General features: G+C 42.5%; 1 protein-coding gene across 1 annotated transcript in view; it reads left to right on the forward strand.

The window, feature by feature from the left end:
- Window positions 1–12,504, forward strand: part of CHSY1 (chondroitin sulfate synthase 1) — an 85,432-nt gene that overhangs the window by 15,259 nt on the left and 57,669 nt on the right. The window contains 1 exon segment of the mRNA XM_043489428.1: window positions 685–1,180. Coding sequence (XP_043345363.1) covers window positions 685–1,180 — 496 coding nt within the window.

Genomic DNA, 12,504 nt, shown 5'->3' on the forward strand with positions numbered 1-12,504 from the left:
GATTCCCGTGTCTTCCTGATGTTTTAAAGCATAAAGGCCCCGTCACTGGGGGGCTGTGAGGCCCTGCAGTTTTCCCCTGCTCCCTCCGAGACTGCCCCTGGGCTCTGGGTCTGCTTCTCCCCCTTGAAGTCCCCCGCCTCAGGAAGCAGTCCCTCTTCCACTCTAGTTCGCATCCTTTCTCTTGGAGAGAGATGTATCTCTGCCCTCTTGTTGACTGCACTTCAGCTGGAGGGTCTGTGTTTTGCCCACCACTGCATCCCTGTGGCCTAGCGCATACTTGGCACTTGATGAGCGTTCCAAGAAAATGTGTTGAATGAACAATTTTATTTTTTAATCTTTTGTTTTATAGAGCAGATGGTTTTATAGGTAGGGAGTCGGTAGTATCAGAAAATTAACCTAAATATCTAGACTTGGTGCCCTGGTGATTTTTCAGCCTTAGCCAAAACATAGTTATCTGGGAAATATTTTAATATTCATCATTCTTTTTTATTGGGATTCCTTTGAAAACAAGTTAGAACTTTGCAATACCCGGTAGTGTGGGCTTCTGTTAAGGAGAAGCATATCAAGTAGCTTTTTATCATCCTTTTGAATGTACAGTGATTCAACATGAGTCAATATGGGAATTTATAGAAATGGGAAGCTTGGAATAAACTGTTCTCTCACTGATGTTTATTTTAATTCCAGGACGTGGTCCAAGACAATTCCTGGGAAAGTTGAATTCTTCTCTAGTGAGGGTTCAGACACATCGATCTCAATTCCAGTAGTGCCACTACGGGGCGTGGATGACTCCTACCCACCCCAGAAGAAGTCTTTTATGATGCTCAAGTACATGCATGACCACTACTTGGACAAATACGAATGGTTTATGAGAGCAGATGATGATGTTTACATCAAAGGAGACCGTCTGGAGAGTTTTCTGAGGAGTTTGAATAGTAGTGAACCCCTCTTTCTTGGGCAGACAGGACTGGGCACCACGGAAGAAATGGGAAAGCTTGCTCTGGAACCTGGCGAGAACTTCTGTATGGGGGGGCCTGGTGTGATCATGAGCCGGGAGGTTCTCCGGAGAATGGTCCCACACATCGGCAAGTGCCTCCGGGAAATGTACACGACCCATGAGGACGTCGAGGTGGGAAGATGTGTCCGAAGGTTTGCGGGCGTGCAGTGCGTCTGGTCTTACGAGGTAAGAGGAAGAAGAAAATCTGTTGATTTTGTCATTAGTTCTGGACCAGTCATAGGAAACTATGATAATGTCCTCCTTAACGCTTAACAATTGGTACTAAGTTATTATATATTTTTACATTAGTTCTTTTGAGTTCTCTTTTATTACCTTTTCTCTTAGCTTTTAAATTTACCCTCTGTACTTTGGTCCTAAAATTTTAGTTAATGATGGCTTTTGGGACCCAATGAAAAGGGTTAATACAGGTCACAGTGATACTTTCATGATTTTCCCGAAGATTCATTTAGTCTGACTTCTGATTCTGCAGATGTGATTTGCGAGAGTGTCCTTTTTCTTCCAAAGGCCTGACCCCTTTCATCTGGTCATGCTGACCTGCACAGTTTAGAGACTTACATGTTTTGAATTCATAAAATGAGTAATGTAAAACAACCAATAGTATTTGGGTTTGCATTTATTTTAAACCTTGACTTTTTTACAGTTACTAAGATCTGGAAGTTTGCAATATAGTTTTCCTTTCAGAATAGGCAGTTTATGAGTTATATTGATACATAAGTGCAATATTTTGAAGGAAACCTACTTGGAGATGTTTTCTTTTTAATAGTTCTGGAGAATATGAGTTAGCTTTTGATTTTTCTGTGTTTATTGGCAGATGTTCACCTCTTGCCTGCAGTTGCAGGATGTGATATTAGTCAGAATGGAAAAAATTATTTAGGTTGTGTTGTGTTTAGATGGATAAAATGCTGATAGTTGTGAGGCACAGAGGGAATCACTAGACCTCTGCCCAAGAAAAAGAAACGCAGCTTCAGATGTAAACTGTTAGCCTGTCTTCAGTTAATTTTCTAAAGTGCTTATGTGAAGAAATGGTGTTCTTGCCTGTACTTGTCTTTTCCCTGGCCTCCTTTTGAAATGTCTCCTAATCATACTGTTTCTTTTGTTTGAACTTTTAGGGAAGTGGACACTTGCAAGTATACAGGAAGTAGTCTTCCTACAGTTTCCAATTGTAAAAGATGCCTCTTAAATCAGAATGCCATCTGAGTGAGCCCTGTGGTCTCTGTCTCCTCCCCTGATCCCCGTCCACCAGCTGTTGCTCCTTGGATCTAGGGGGGATTCTGTTTTCATGGATTTTTGCTGCCAGGAAAGCTATTTGAGAATTTCGTGGAGTTTTAAACAAAATACAGCTGACGGTATTCTTGCATTTTCTTCATCCTTAATTAAGTAGTTATAACTTTAACATGTTTCATTATTCTCAAAATGTGTAATGCCCTCTGTATTTTGGAGTGCTTTATACTGCCCCTGAACTCTGAGGAGCTAGCTTTCTAGGTAGAAATGGAGAGGACAGGCCTCCCTTTGAGATGTGCCATGTGTGTGCTAAGTTGCTTCCACCGTGTATGATTCTTTGTGACCCTACGGAGTGTAGCACACCAGGCTTCTCTCTTCATGAGGTTCTCCAGGCAAGCGTACTGGAGTGGGTGGCCATGCCATCCTCCAGGGGACCTTCCCCACCCAGGGATGGAACCCGTGTCTCTTCTGTCTCCTGCCTCGGTGGGCGGGTTCTGGCCGCTCACACCACCTGTTATGCAAGTCTGTCTCAGCGTGGTCACACCGTTAGATCTTACACGCTGCTAGATAGACAGCAACACTCGGTGTCCTCACTTATCAAGAACTTAGACCTAACGTTAATGCCAAGATGGAGGGAGAAAGAAGTATCCTGAGGTTGTAGGGGTCGGGAGCCAGTTTGAGGGGCTATTTCTCTTTTTACCATGTGATCGCCAAAGTTTTGTAAGGCCTGAAGTGAGGATGCTGGAATCATCCCATCTGTGTACTTGGAACTGCTGGTTAGACTTGATGGGTCTGGTAAATGACCTTATTAAAAAAAGGGCCTGGTGGAGGAGGAAGCCCCCTTCACTGCTTGTGTGACGCAACACTGCTTGTCCCTGCCCAGGATCTCCTGAGTCACCTTGGATGCTGGCCCCACTTCTCTGCATTTCTCTAAAGCCTGATGACAGTTTTTTCTAGATCCTGCTGGCTTGGCCTCCACAGGGCTTATACCAGATGACTCTCCTTTTGTGGGAGAATATCTTTTACCTGGGCCTTCCCTGCTGGCTCAGAGGTAGGGAATCTACCTGCCATTGCAGGAGACTCGAGTTCGATCCCTGGGTTGGGAAGATCCCCTGGAGGAGGAAACGGCAGCCCGCTCCAGTATCCTTGCCTGGGAAATCCCACTGACAGAGGAGCCTGGGGGGTCCAAAGAGTCGGGCCTGACAGCAACTCAACAACAGCAGCAATCTTTCACTGGAGTGTAGCTTGTCTTTTCACTTTAAATATGGTATTTTTAATATATGCAAGTTATGAATTTAAGTGTAGTCTAACTCATCATTCTTTCCCTGTGTGGTTTGTGCTTTTCATGTCTTAAGAAATTCTTCCCTTCCTTGGGCCACAGGAACTTTATATATATTTTTCTGTAAATTTAATTTTGCCTTTCACATAGAGTTTATCACTCTCATTTTTAAGAATTCTACTGAGGCATTTACCACTTTGTTAGACTTTTGATTTCTTTTCTCTTTCCCCTTATGTAGGGCTTTAAGCAGTTCTAACCTGAGAAGTTATTAGAATTTATTGTTGTATTCACCATAATCCCTCACATGGATGAGGAACTTTTATTAAACTTCCTGTAAAATCTAGATTCTCTGTTAAGGCTCACATTATGAGAAATTATTGAGGTGGAGTCTTATATTAAAGACAGTTACGTTAAGCTTTGGATCTTGGAAGGTACTATTATAAACCTAGCCAGAAGGTATAGTTGTTTTTTTTTTTTCCTTTTTGCAAGTCCCAAATAATGCCTTGGGATTACACTTATATAATTAAAGTGGCTTCTCAGGAGCAACTGTCAATCAAAATTCAGATTCATTTCTACACTTGTTTTGACTTTTTTTTTAGTTCCCTGACTGTAGATTGAACTCATGACCCCCTGCATTTGCAGTGTGAAGTCTTAACCACTGTACCACCAGAGAAGTCCCTGTTTTGTCTATTATTAGTGGCTGATTCTTAATACATGACTTTAAAAACTTTATTTGGCAGTCATTTTAATTTTATAGGAACATTACAGGAATTAAAAAAAAAATGCAAGCCTACACTCAGAGTAACCTGTTAGTGTTTTATCCATTTGTGCTGTCATTTGCTTGTATTCCCACTTGCCCCCCATTCCTTCCGGTGCAGAGACACAGACACACTCAGCCACCGTTTAAGGGGAGCTTTCTTTGTGGCCCTTTAAACAGTGTTAGTGTATTTTGACTACAAATACAGAAATTCTCTTATACCACCACAGTACAGCTTAAGTAAATTAAACATGATGTCTGTAGACTCAGTAAAGTCGCAGCAACATCTCTTCCTTCTCCATTACAGCCTCCCTCCTGGGGTCAGGCATTACCTTTGGTTGTCATGTCTGTTTAATCTGGGATGTTTGCACAGCCTCTTTCTTTGTTTTTCATGACCTTGGCATTTTCAAAACATGATTTTCATAATGAAAAAATGTGACTTAAGTATAGTAAACCATTAAGTAGTTTTTAGTAATGCCCTTCAAGGTTCGTTAAAACCTCCCACTGAGAGGACCTCACAGCAGAGTGTGGGCCTTGAGACTGTTAACGCCAGGAGAAAAGTCAGGAGGAGCTTGCAAGCCTGGTTCTCCCTTGTCACACAGGGTCGGTATCACTAACCCACATTCTTTTCTTAAGAAACATTATTGAACAGTTTGAAGTGTTGAACAGTTTGAAACAATTATTTAGGCAAATATATGACATATTATACCACGCAGTACTTTCTTAATAGGAGGGACAAAAAGAAAGTTGAGCCAAGTAACTCATTCATCTTCATTTCTTTGATAAGAATATTTTTATTGTATTATTAAATACCATCTTTTTTCCACTGTTACAAATTTGTATTGAAGTATATGTTATGCCTCTGGAAAAGTACACAGATCATATCTAAGTGCAGAGCTCAGTGGGTTTTGGTGAACTGGGCACAGCTGGTTAACCAGCATCGAGATCTTTCGTGTATTATTTTAACTCAGTGTTTGACTAGTAATGAATGTGTTTGGGGTAGAAAATAATCATTACCAATGAAAGTAACAGGAACAGATAGATATAGCAACTTAAAGTGAAAGTCAAAGTCACTCAGTTGTGTCCGACTCTTTGCAACCCCATGGACTATAAAGTCCATGCAATTCTCCAGGCCAGAATACTGGAGTGGGTAGCCTTTCCCTTCTCCAGGGGATCTTCCCACCCCAGGGATTGAACCCAGGTCTCCCACATTGTAGGCGGATTCTTTACCAGCTGAGCCACAAGGGAAGCCCATTTTTAGCAAGTTAAAGATCTTTTTAATAGTTAATGCTGTCACGTGGTTCAAAATTCATACGTGCAAAGGGCTTACAAAGAGAAGTCCTCACACCTTTATCTCGAACCACCGGGTTCCCCCAAAAGCCAGTCACCGTAGCACACCTTTACGGTTATACCCCAGGCATTGTTTCTTGTTGTTGAGGCTCGGAGTCATTCCTGACTCCGCGACCCCATGGACTGCAGCACGCCAGGCTCCTCTGTCCTGTATATTAGCAGATGAGTTTGTCTCTCTTACCCCTTTTATACAATGGTAGCATGCTTTACTTACTATGCACATCTTGCTACTCTGCCCTTACATGTCTTGGAAGGTTTTCAATTTGGTACATAAAGAGTGTTACCTTTTTTATGGCATTCAGGCTATTTTTCGTTTTTTCCAGTAGTGTTTCTAACCAGTCATGTATCCTAATGTTTCCCAGTCTTTTTCACATCATGGCACATGTACTGAGGCAACTGCCTCTAGAAGGCTCCTGCTACCCCAGCCCCTAATGCTCTACCCGCCCGCTCCAGACCCAAAGGGGTTGTTGTTTAGCACATCCTGAACTGTTTGGGGATACATCAGTATACCAAGACTATCAGTTGTGATGTCTGAGTTAACTGGTAAGTGTTTGTTAAGGGAAACTGGAAGGAAATTGCCAAAGAAGGATGAAAGATGAATGGCCTTTTTCTCTCTCAGAGACTTTAGTTAAGGAGATAAAAATATATATGTTCATGAAATAGTTGAGAAAAACTTAGAAGTGTAAAACCTTGTGATGCTGATTTTAAAAATATAAAACAGGGAAAGGCAAGATCTGTGACGTTCTTATTTTAGAAAGGCGTATCACCAAGGGAGATTGGAGTTTAGAGTAAAATATGTCAAAAGAGTTCTTCTGTGTTAGTCTGACTGGTTTTTAAAGGAATATTGAACAGCCTTACATCAGAAGCTTGAGGTTTTTTCCTTTCATCACAGAAGAAATAATATTTCTTAATGTTGATTGTCATAGGGCTGGTTTGTGTTATATTGGGATGCCTTCCTCATTCCTTTAGGCTGCCCCTTAACCTTACCTGCTCAGGAACCAGGCAAGCTTCTACATGGCTAGAGGCTCAAATACTGAGCACTGCTGCTGCCTGCTTCTTCACGGCAGAACCCCTTGAGGTCTTATACTGAGTCTTCTTTTGTTCTGGCAGTTTGCTGGTTCATTTTCCAAGCCCTAATAGATTACCTTCTAATCTGTTAGCACCCCCAGAAGAGGGCTACTGTATAAGGACTGTGTCAGTTGTGAGTGGGAAGGGCATGAAAGGAAGTGAAAAAATAAGAGAAAATGCAGCTGTGACCTGCACAGTAGTCTGAGACCAAATATTATGTACTGGTTTCTTTCTAGTTTCATTCAATATGGTTGGAAAACATACTTTGTATTTCCAGTTTTAAAAAATTGCTGAATCCTTTTTATGGCGTCACATGTGATGTACCCTGGAGAATGTTCCACATGCACTGGAGAAAAGTGTGTACTCTGCTCTTCTTGTGTGGGCTGTTGTCTGTTAAATCTGGTTGGTTTTTATGTTGATCAAGTCTATTTCATTCTTTGGCTAGTTTTTCTATCCATAACTAAAAGTCAGATATTGAAATCTTCAATACTGTTGTTAAATTGTCTATATTTCTCCCTTTTATTATGTCAATTTTTGCCTAATACATTTTAGGCCTCTCTTGTAATGTGCATTTATGTTTATAACTGTTATATTTTCATGATGAATGACTCCTTTTATCATTATAAAATTTCTTCTTTTATCTCTAGTAACAATTTTTGTCTTAGTGCAGTCACTCAGTTGGGTCCAACTCTTTTCGAACCCATGGGCTGCAGCAGGTGAGGCTTCCCTGTCCATCACCAACTCCTGGAATTTGCTCAAACTCAAGTCCATCCAGTCAGTCATGTCATCCAGCCATCTCATCATTTGCTGTCCCCTTCTCCTCCTGCCTCCAATCTTTCCCAGCATCAGGGTCTTTTCAAATGAGTCCGGTCTTCATATCACGTGGCCAAAGTTTTGGACCTTCACCATCAGTCCTTCCAATGAATATTCAGGACTGATCTCCTTTAGGATGGACTGCTTGGATCTCCTTGCAGTCCAAGGGACTCTCAAGAGTCTTCTCCAATACCACAGTTCAAAAGCACCAATTCTTCAGTGCTCAGCTTTCTTTATAGTCCAACTCTCACATCCATACATGACTACTGGAAAAACCATAGCTTTGACTAGACGGACCTCTGTCGGCAAAGTATTGTCTCTGCTTTTTAATATGCTGTCTAGGTTGGTCATAGGTTTTCTTCCAAGGAGCAAGCATCTTTTAATTTCATGGCTGCAGTCACTGTCTGCACTGATTTTGGAGCCCCCCCAAAATAAAGTCTCTCGCTGTTTCCACTGTTTCCCCATCTATTTGCCATGAAGTGATGGGACCAGATGCCATAATCTTAGTTTTCTGAATGTTACCAACTTTTTCACTCTCCTCTTTTCACTTTCATCAAGAGGCTCCTTAGTTCTTCTTCGCTTCCTGCCATAAGGATGACATCATCTGTGTTTCAGAGGTTATTGATATTTCTTCCGGCAATCTTGATTCCAGCTTGTGCTTCATCCAGCCTGGCATTTTGCATGTTGTACTCTGCATAGAAGTCAAATAAGCAGGGTGACCATATACAGCCTTGATGTATTCCTTTCCCAATTTGGAACGAGTCATGTTCCATGTCCGGTTCTAACTGTTGTTTCTTGACCGGCATGCAGATTTCTCAGGAGGCAAGTAAGGTGGTCTAGTATTCCCATCTTTTGAAGAATAATCCACAGTTTGTTGTGATCCACAATGAAGAAGTAGATGTTTTTCTGGAACTCTTGTTTTTTCAGTGATCCAGTGGATGTTGGCAGTTTGATCTCTGGTTCCTCTGCCTTTTCTAAATCCAGTTTGAACATTTGGAAGTTCACGATTCACATACTGTTGAAGCCTGGTTTGGAGAATTTTGAGCATTATTTTGCTAGTGTGTAAAATGAGTGCAATTGTGCAGTAGTTGGAACATTCTTTGGCATTGCCTTTCTTTGGGATTGGAATGAAAACTGACCTTTGCCTGTCTACCAGGCTACTGCTGACTTTTCCAAATTTGCTGGCATATTGAGTGCAGCACTTTCACAGCATCATTTTTTATCATTGGAGATAGTTCAACTGGAATTCTATCACTGCCGCTAGCTTTGTTTGTAGTGATGCTTCCTAAGGCCCACTTGACTTCACATTCCAGGATGTCTGGCTCTAGGTGAGTGATCACACCATCATGATTATCTGGGTCATGAAGATCTTTCTTGTACAGTTCTTTGTGTATTCTTGCCACCTCTTAATATCTTCTGCTTCTGTTAGGTCCATACCATTTCTGTCCTTTATTGTGCCCATCTTTGAATAAAATGTTCCCTTGGTATTTCTAATTTTCTTGAAGAGATCTCTAGTGTTTCCCATTCTATTGTTTTTCTGTATTTCTTTGCTTTGATCACTGAGGAAGGCATCCTTATCTCTCCTTGCTGTTCTTTCAAAATCTGCATTCAAATGGGTATATCTTTCCTTTTCTCCTTTGCCTTTCACTTCTCTTCTTTTCTCAGCTATTTGTAAGGCCTCCTCAGACAACCATTTTGCCTTTTGGCACTTCTTTTTCTTGGGGATGGTCTTGATCACTGCCTCCTGTACAGTGTCACGAACCTCCGTCCATAGTTCTTCAGGCACTCTGTCTATCAGATCTAATCTCTTGAACCTATTTCTCACTTCTGCTATATAATCACAAGGGGTTTGATTTAGGTCATACCTGAATGGTCTAGTGGTTTTTCCTACTTTCTTCAATTTAAGTCTGAATTTGGCAATAAGGAGTTCATGATCTGAGCCACAGTCAGCTCCTGGTCTTGTTTTTGCTGACTGTATAGAGCTTCTTCATCTTTGGCTGCAAAAAACATATCAGTCTGATTTCGGTGTTGGTCACCTGGTGATGTCCATGTGTAGAGTCTTCTCTTGTGTTGTTGGAAGAGGGTGTTTGCTATGACCAGTGCGTTCTCTTGGCAAAACTATTAGTCTTTGCCCTGCTTCATTTTGTACTCCAAGGTCAAACTTGCCTGTTACTCCAGGTATCTCTTGATTTCCTACTTTCGGATTACAGTCCCCTGTGATGAAAAGGACATCTTTTTTGAGTGTTAGTTGTAGTTCTTCATAGAACCATTCAACTGCAGCTTCTTCAGCGTTGCTGGTTGGGGCATAGACTTGGATTACTGTGATATTGAATGGTTTGCCTTGGAAACGAACAGAGATCGTTCTGTTGTTTTTGAAGTTGCATCCAAGTAGTGCATTTTGGACTCTTTCGTTGACTTTGAGGGCTACTCCATTTATTCTAAGGGATTCCTGCCCACAATAGTAGATATAATGGTCATCTAAATTAAATTCACCCATTCCAGTGCATTTTAATTCACTGATTCCTAAAATGTCGATGTTCACTCTAGCCATCTCCTGTTTGACCATTTCCAATTTACCTCAATTCATGGACCTAACATTCCAGGTTCCTAAGCAATATTGCTCTTTACAGCATCGGACCTTGCTTCTGTCACCAATCACATCCACAGCTGGGCATTGTTTTTGCTTTGGCTCTGCCTCTTCATTTTTCCTAGAGTTATTTCTCTACTCTTCTCCAGTAGCATATTTGACACCTACCAACCTGGGAAGTTCATCTTTCAGAGTCATATATTTTTGCCTTTTCATACTGTTCATGGGGTTCTCAAAGCAAGAGTACTGAAGTGGTTTACCATTCCCTTCTCCTGTGGACCACATTTTGTCAGAATGCTCCACCATGACCCATGGTCTTGCGTGGCCCTACACAGCATGGCTCATAGTTTCATTGAGTTAGACAAGGCTGTGATCCATGTGATCAGTTTGATAAGTTTTCTGTGGTTGTGGTTTTCATTCTGTCTGCTCTCTGATGGAGAAGGATAAGAGGCTTATGGAAGCTTCCTGATGGGAGAGACTGACTGAGGGGGAAACAGTCTTGTTCTGATGGGTGGGGCCATGCTCAGTAAATCTGTAATCCAGTTTTCTGTTGATGGATGGGGCTGTGTTCCCTCCCTGTTGTTTGACCTGAGACCAAACTATGGTGGAGGTAATGAAGATAATGGCGACCTCCTTCAGAAGGTCCCATGCAGGCAGGCACTGCCCCAGTCAGTGCCCCTAACCCTGCAGCAGGCCACCGCTGACCCAGGCCTCTGCCGGAGACTCCTGGACACTCACAGGCAAGTCTGGGTCAGTCTCTTATGAGGTCACTGCTCCTTTCTCCTGGGTCCTGGTGTATACAAGGTTTGTGCCCTCCAAGAGTCTACTTCCCCAGTCCTATGGAAGTTCTGTAATCAAAACCCATTGGCCTCCAAAGTCAAATTCCCTGGGGGTTCTCGGTCCCTTTGCCAGAGCCCCAGGTTGGGCAATCTGTTGTGGGTCCTCGAATTTATTTGGTATAATTCTGCAGTTTGTGGGTCATCTGCTCGGCGGCTCTATGGTCGCGTTAATGGCAACCTCCTCCAAAAGGGCTTCTGCCACAGGCTTTGTGACCCAGGTCTGCTGCACCCAGAGCCCCTGCCCCTGCGGCAAGCCCCTGTTGACCTGTGCCTCCGCAGGAGACTCAAACACTTAAAGACAAGTCTGGCTCAGTCTCTGTGGAGTCTCTGGGTCCTGGTGTGCACAAGGTTTTGTTTGAGTCCTCCGAGCATCTCTGGTGGGTATGGGGTTTGATTCTAAATGAGATTTCGCCCTTCCTACCATCTTGCAGGGGCTTCTCCATTGCCCTTGGGTGTGGGGTATCTTTTTTTGGTGGGATCCAACATTCTCCTGTCAAAGGTTGTTCAGCAGCGACTTGTAATTTTGGAGCTCTTGCAGGAGATGAGCGGAGGTCGTTCTACTCCACCATCTTATCTAAAAGTCTGTCTTGTCTGATATGAGTATAACCACTCCGTCTCTTTTGCATGGTACCTTTTGTTCCATCCTTGCTCTTCCATCCTGTTTGCGTCTTTGAATCTAAAGTCCATCTCCTCTATGGTTGGCCAGCGGAAGGATGGGGGAGGGGTGGCCAGGGAGTTTGGGACTGGCGTGTGCACACGGCTCTATTTACAGTGGATGACGACAGGGCCTGCTGCGCAGCACTCAGAACTCTGCCCGGTGTCACGTGGCAGCCTGGGTGGGAGGGGAGTTTTCCGGGAGGGTGAATACTTACGTGTGTGTGTGGCTGAGTCCCTTTGCTGTACTCCTGAAGCTGTCAACAGTGTTAGATGGCTGTACCCCAGTACAAATAAAAGTTTTAAAAAATACAGTGTATCTAGTAGAAACCATATAGTTGGGTCATTTTTTAACCCATTTTGCCATTCTGCTTTCTGATTGGAGTGTTTAACCTATTTATATTTAATATTACTGATAAAGTGAACTACCACACAGTTGCACTCATCTCACACATTAGCAAAGTAATGCTCAAAATTCTCCAAGCCAGGCTTCAACAGTACATGAACTGTGAACTTCCAGATGTTCAAACTGGATTTAGAAAAGGCAGAGGAACCAGAAATCAGATTGCCAACATCCGTTGGATCATCGAAAAAGCAAGAGAGTTCAGAAAAACATCTACTTCTGTTATATTGACTATGCCAAAGCTTTTGACTGTGTGAATCACAAAAAACTGTGGGAAATTCTTAAAGAAATGGGAATACTAGACCATCTGACCTGCCTCCTGAGAAGTCTGTATGCAGGTCAAGAAGCAACAGTTAGAACCGGACATGGAACAACAAACTGGTTCCAAATCAGGAAAGGAGTACATGAAGGCTGTATATGGTCACCCTGCTTATTTAACTTCTATGCAGAGTACATCATGCAAAATGCCGGGCTGGATGAAGCACAAGCTGGAATCAAGATTGCCAAGAGAAATATCA

This window comes from Cervus canadensis, chromosome 17 (assembly GCF_019320065.1).
Source record: "Cervus canadensis isolate Bull #8, Minnesota chromosome 17, ASM1932006v1, whole genome shotgun sequence".
Taxonomy (NCBI): Eukaryota; Metazoa; Chordata; class Mammalia; order Artiodactyla; family Cervidae; genus Cervus; species Cervus canadensis.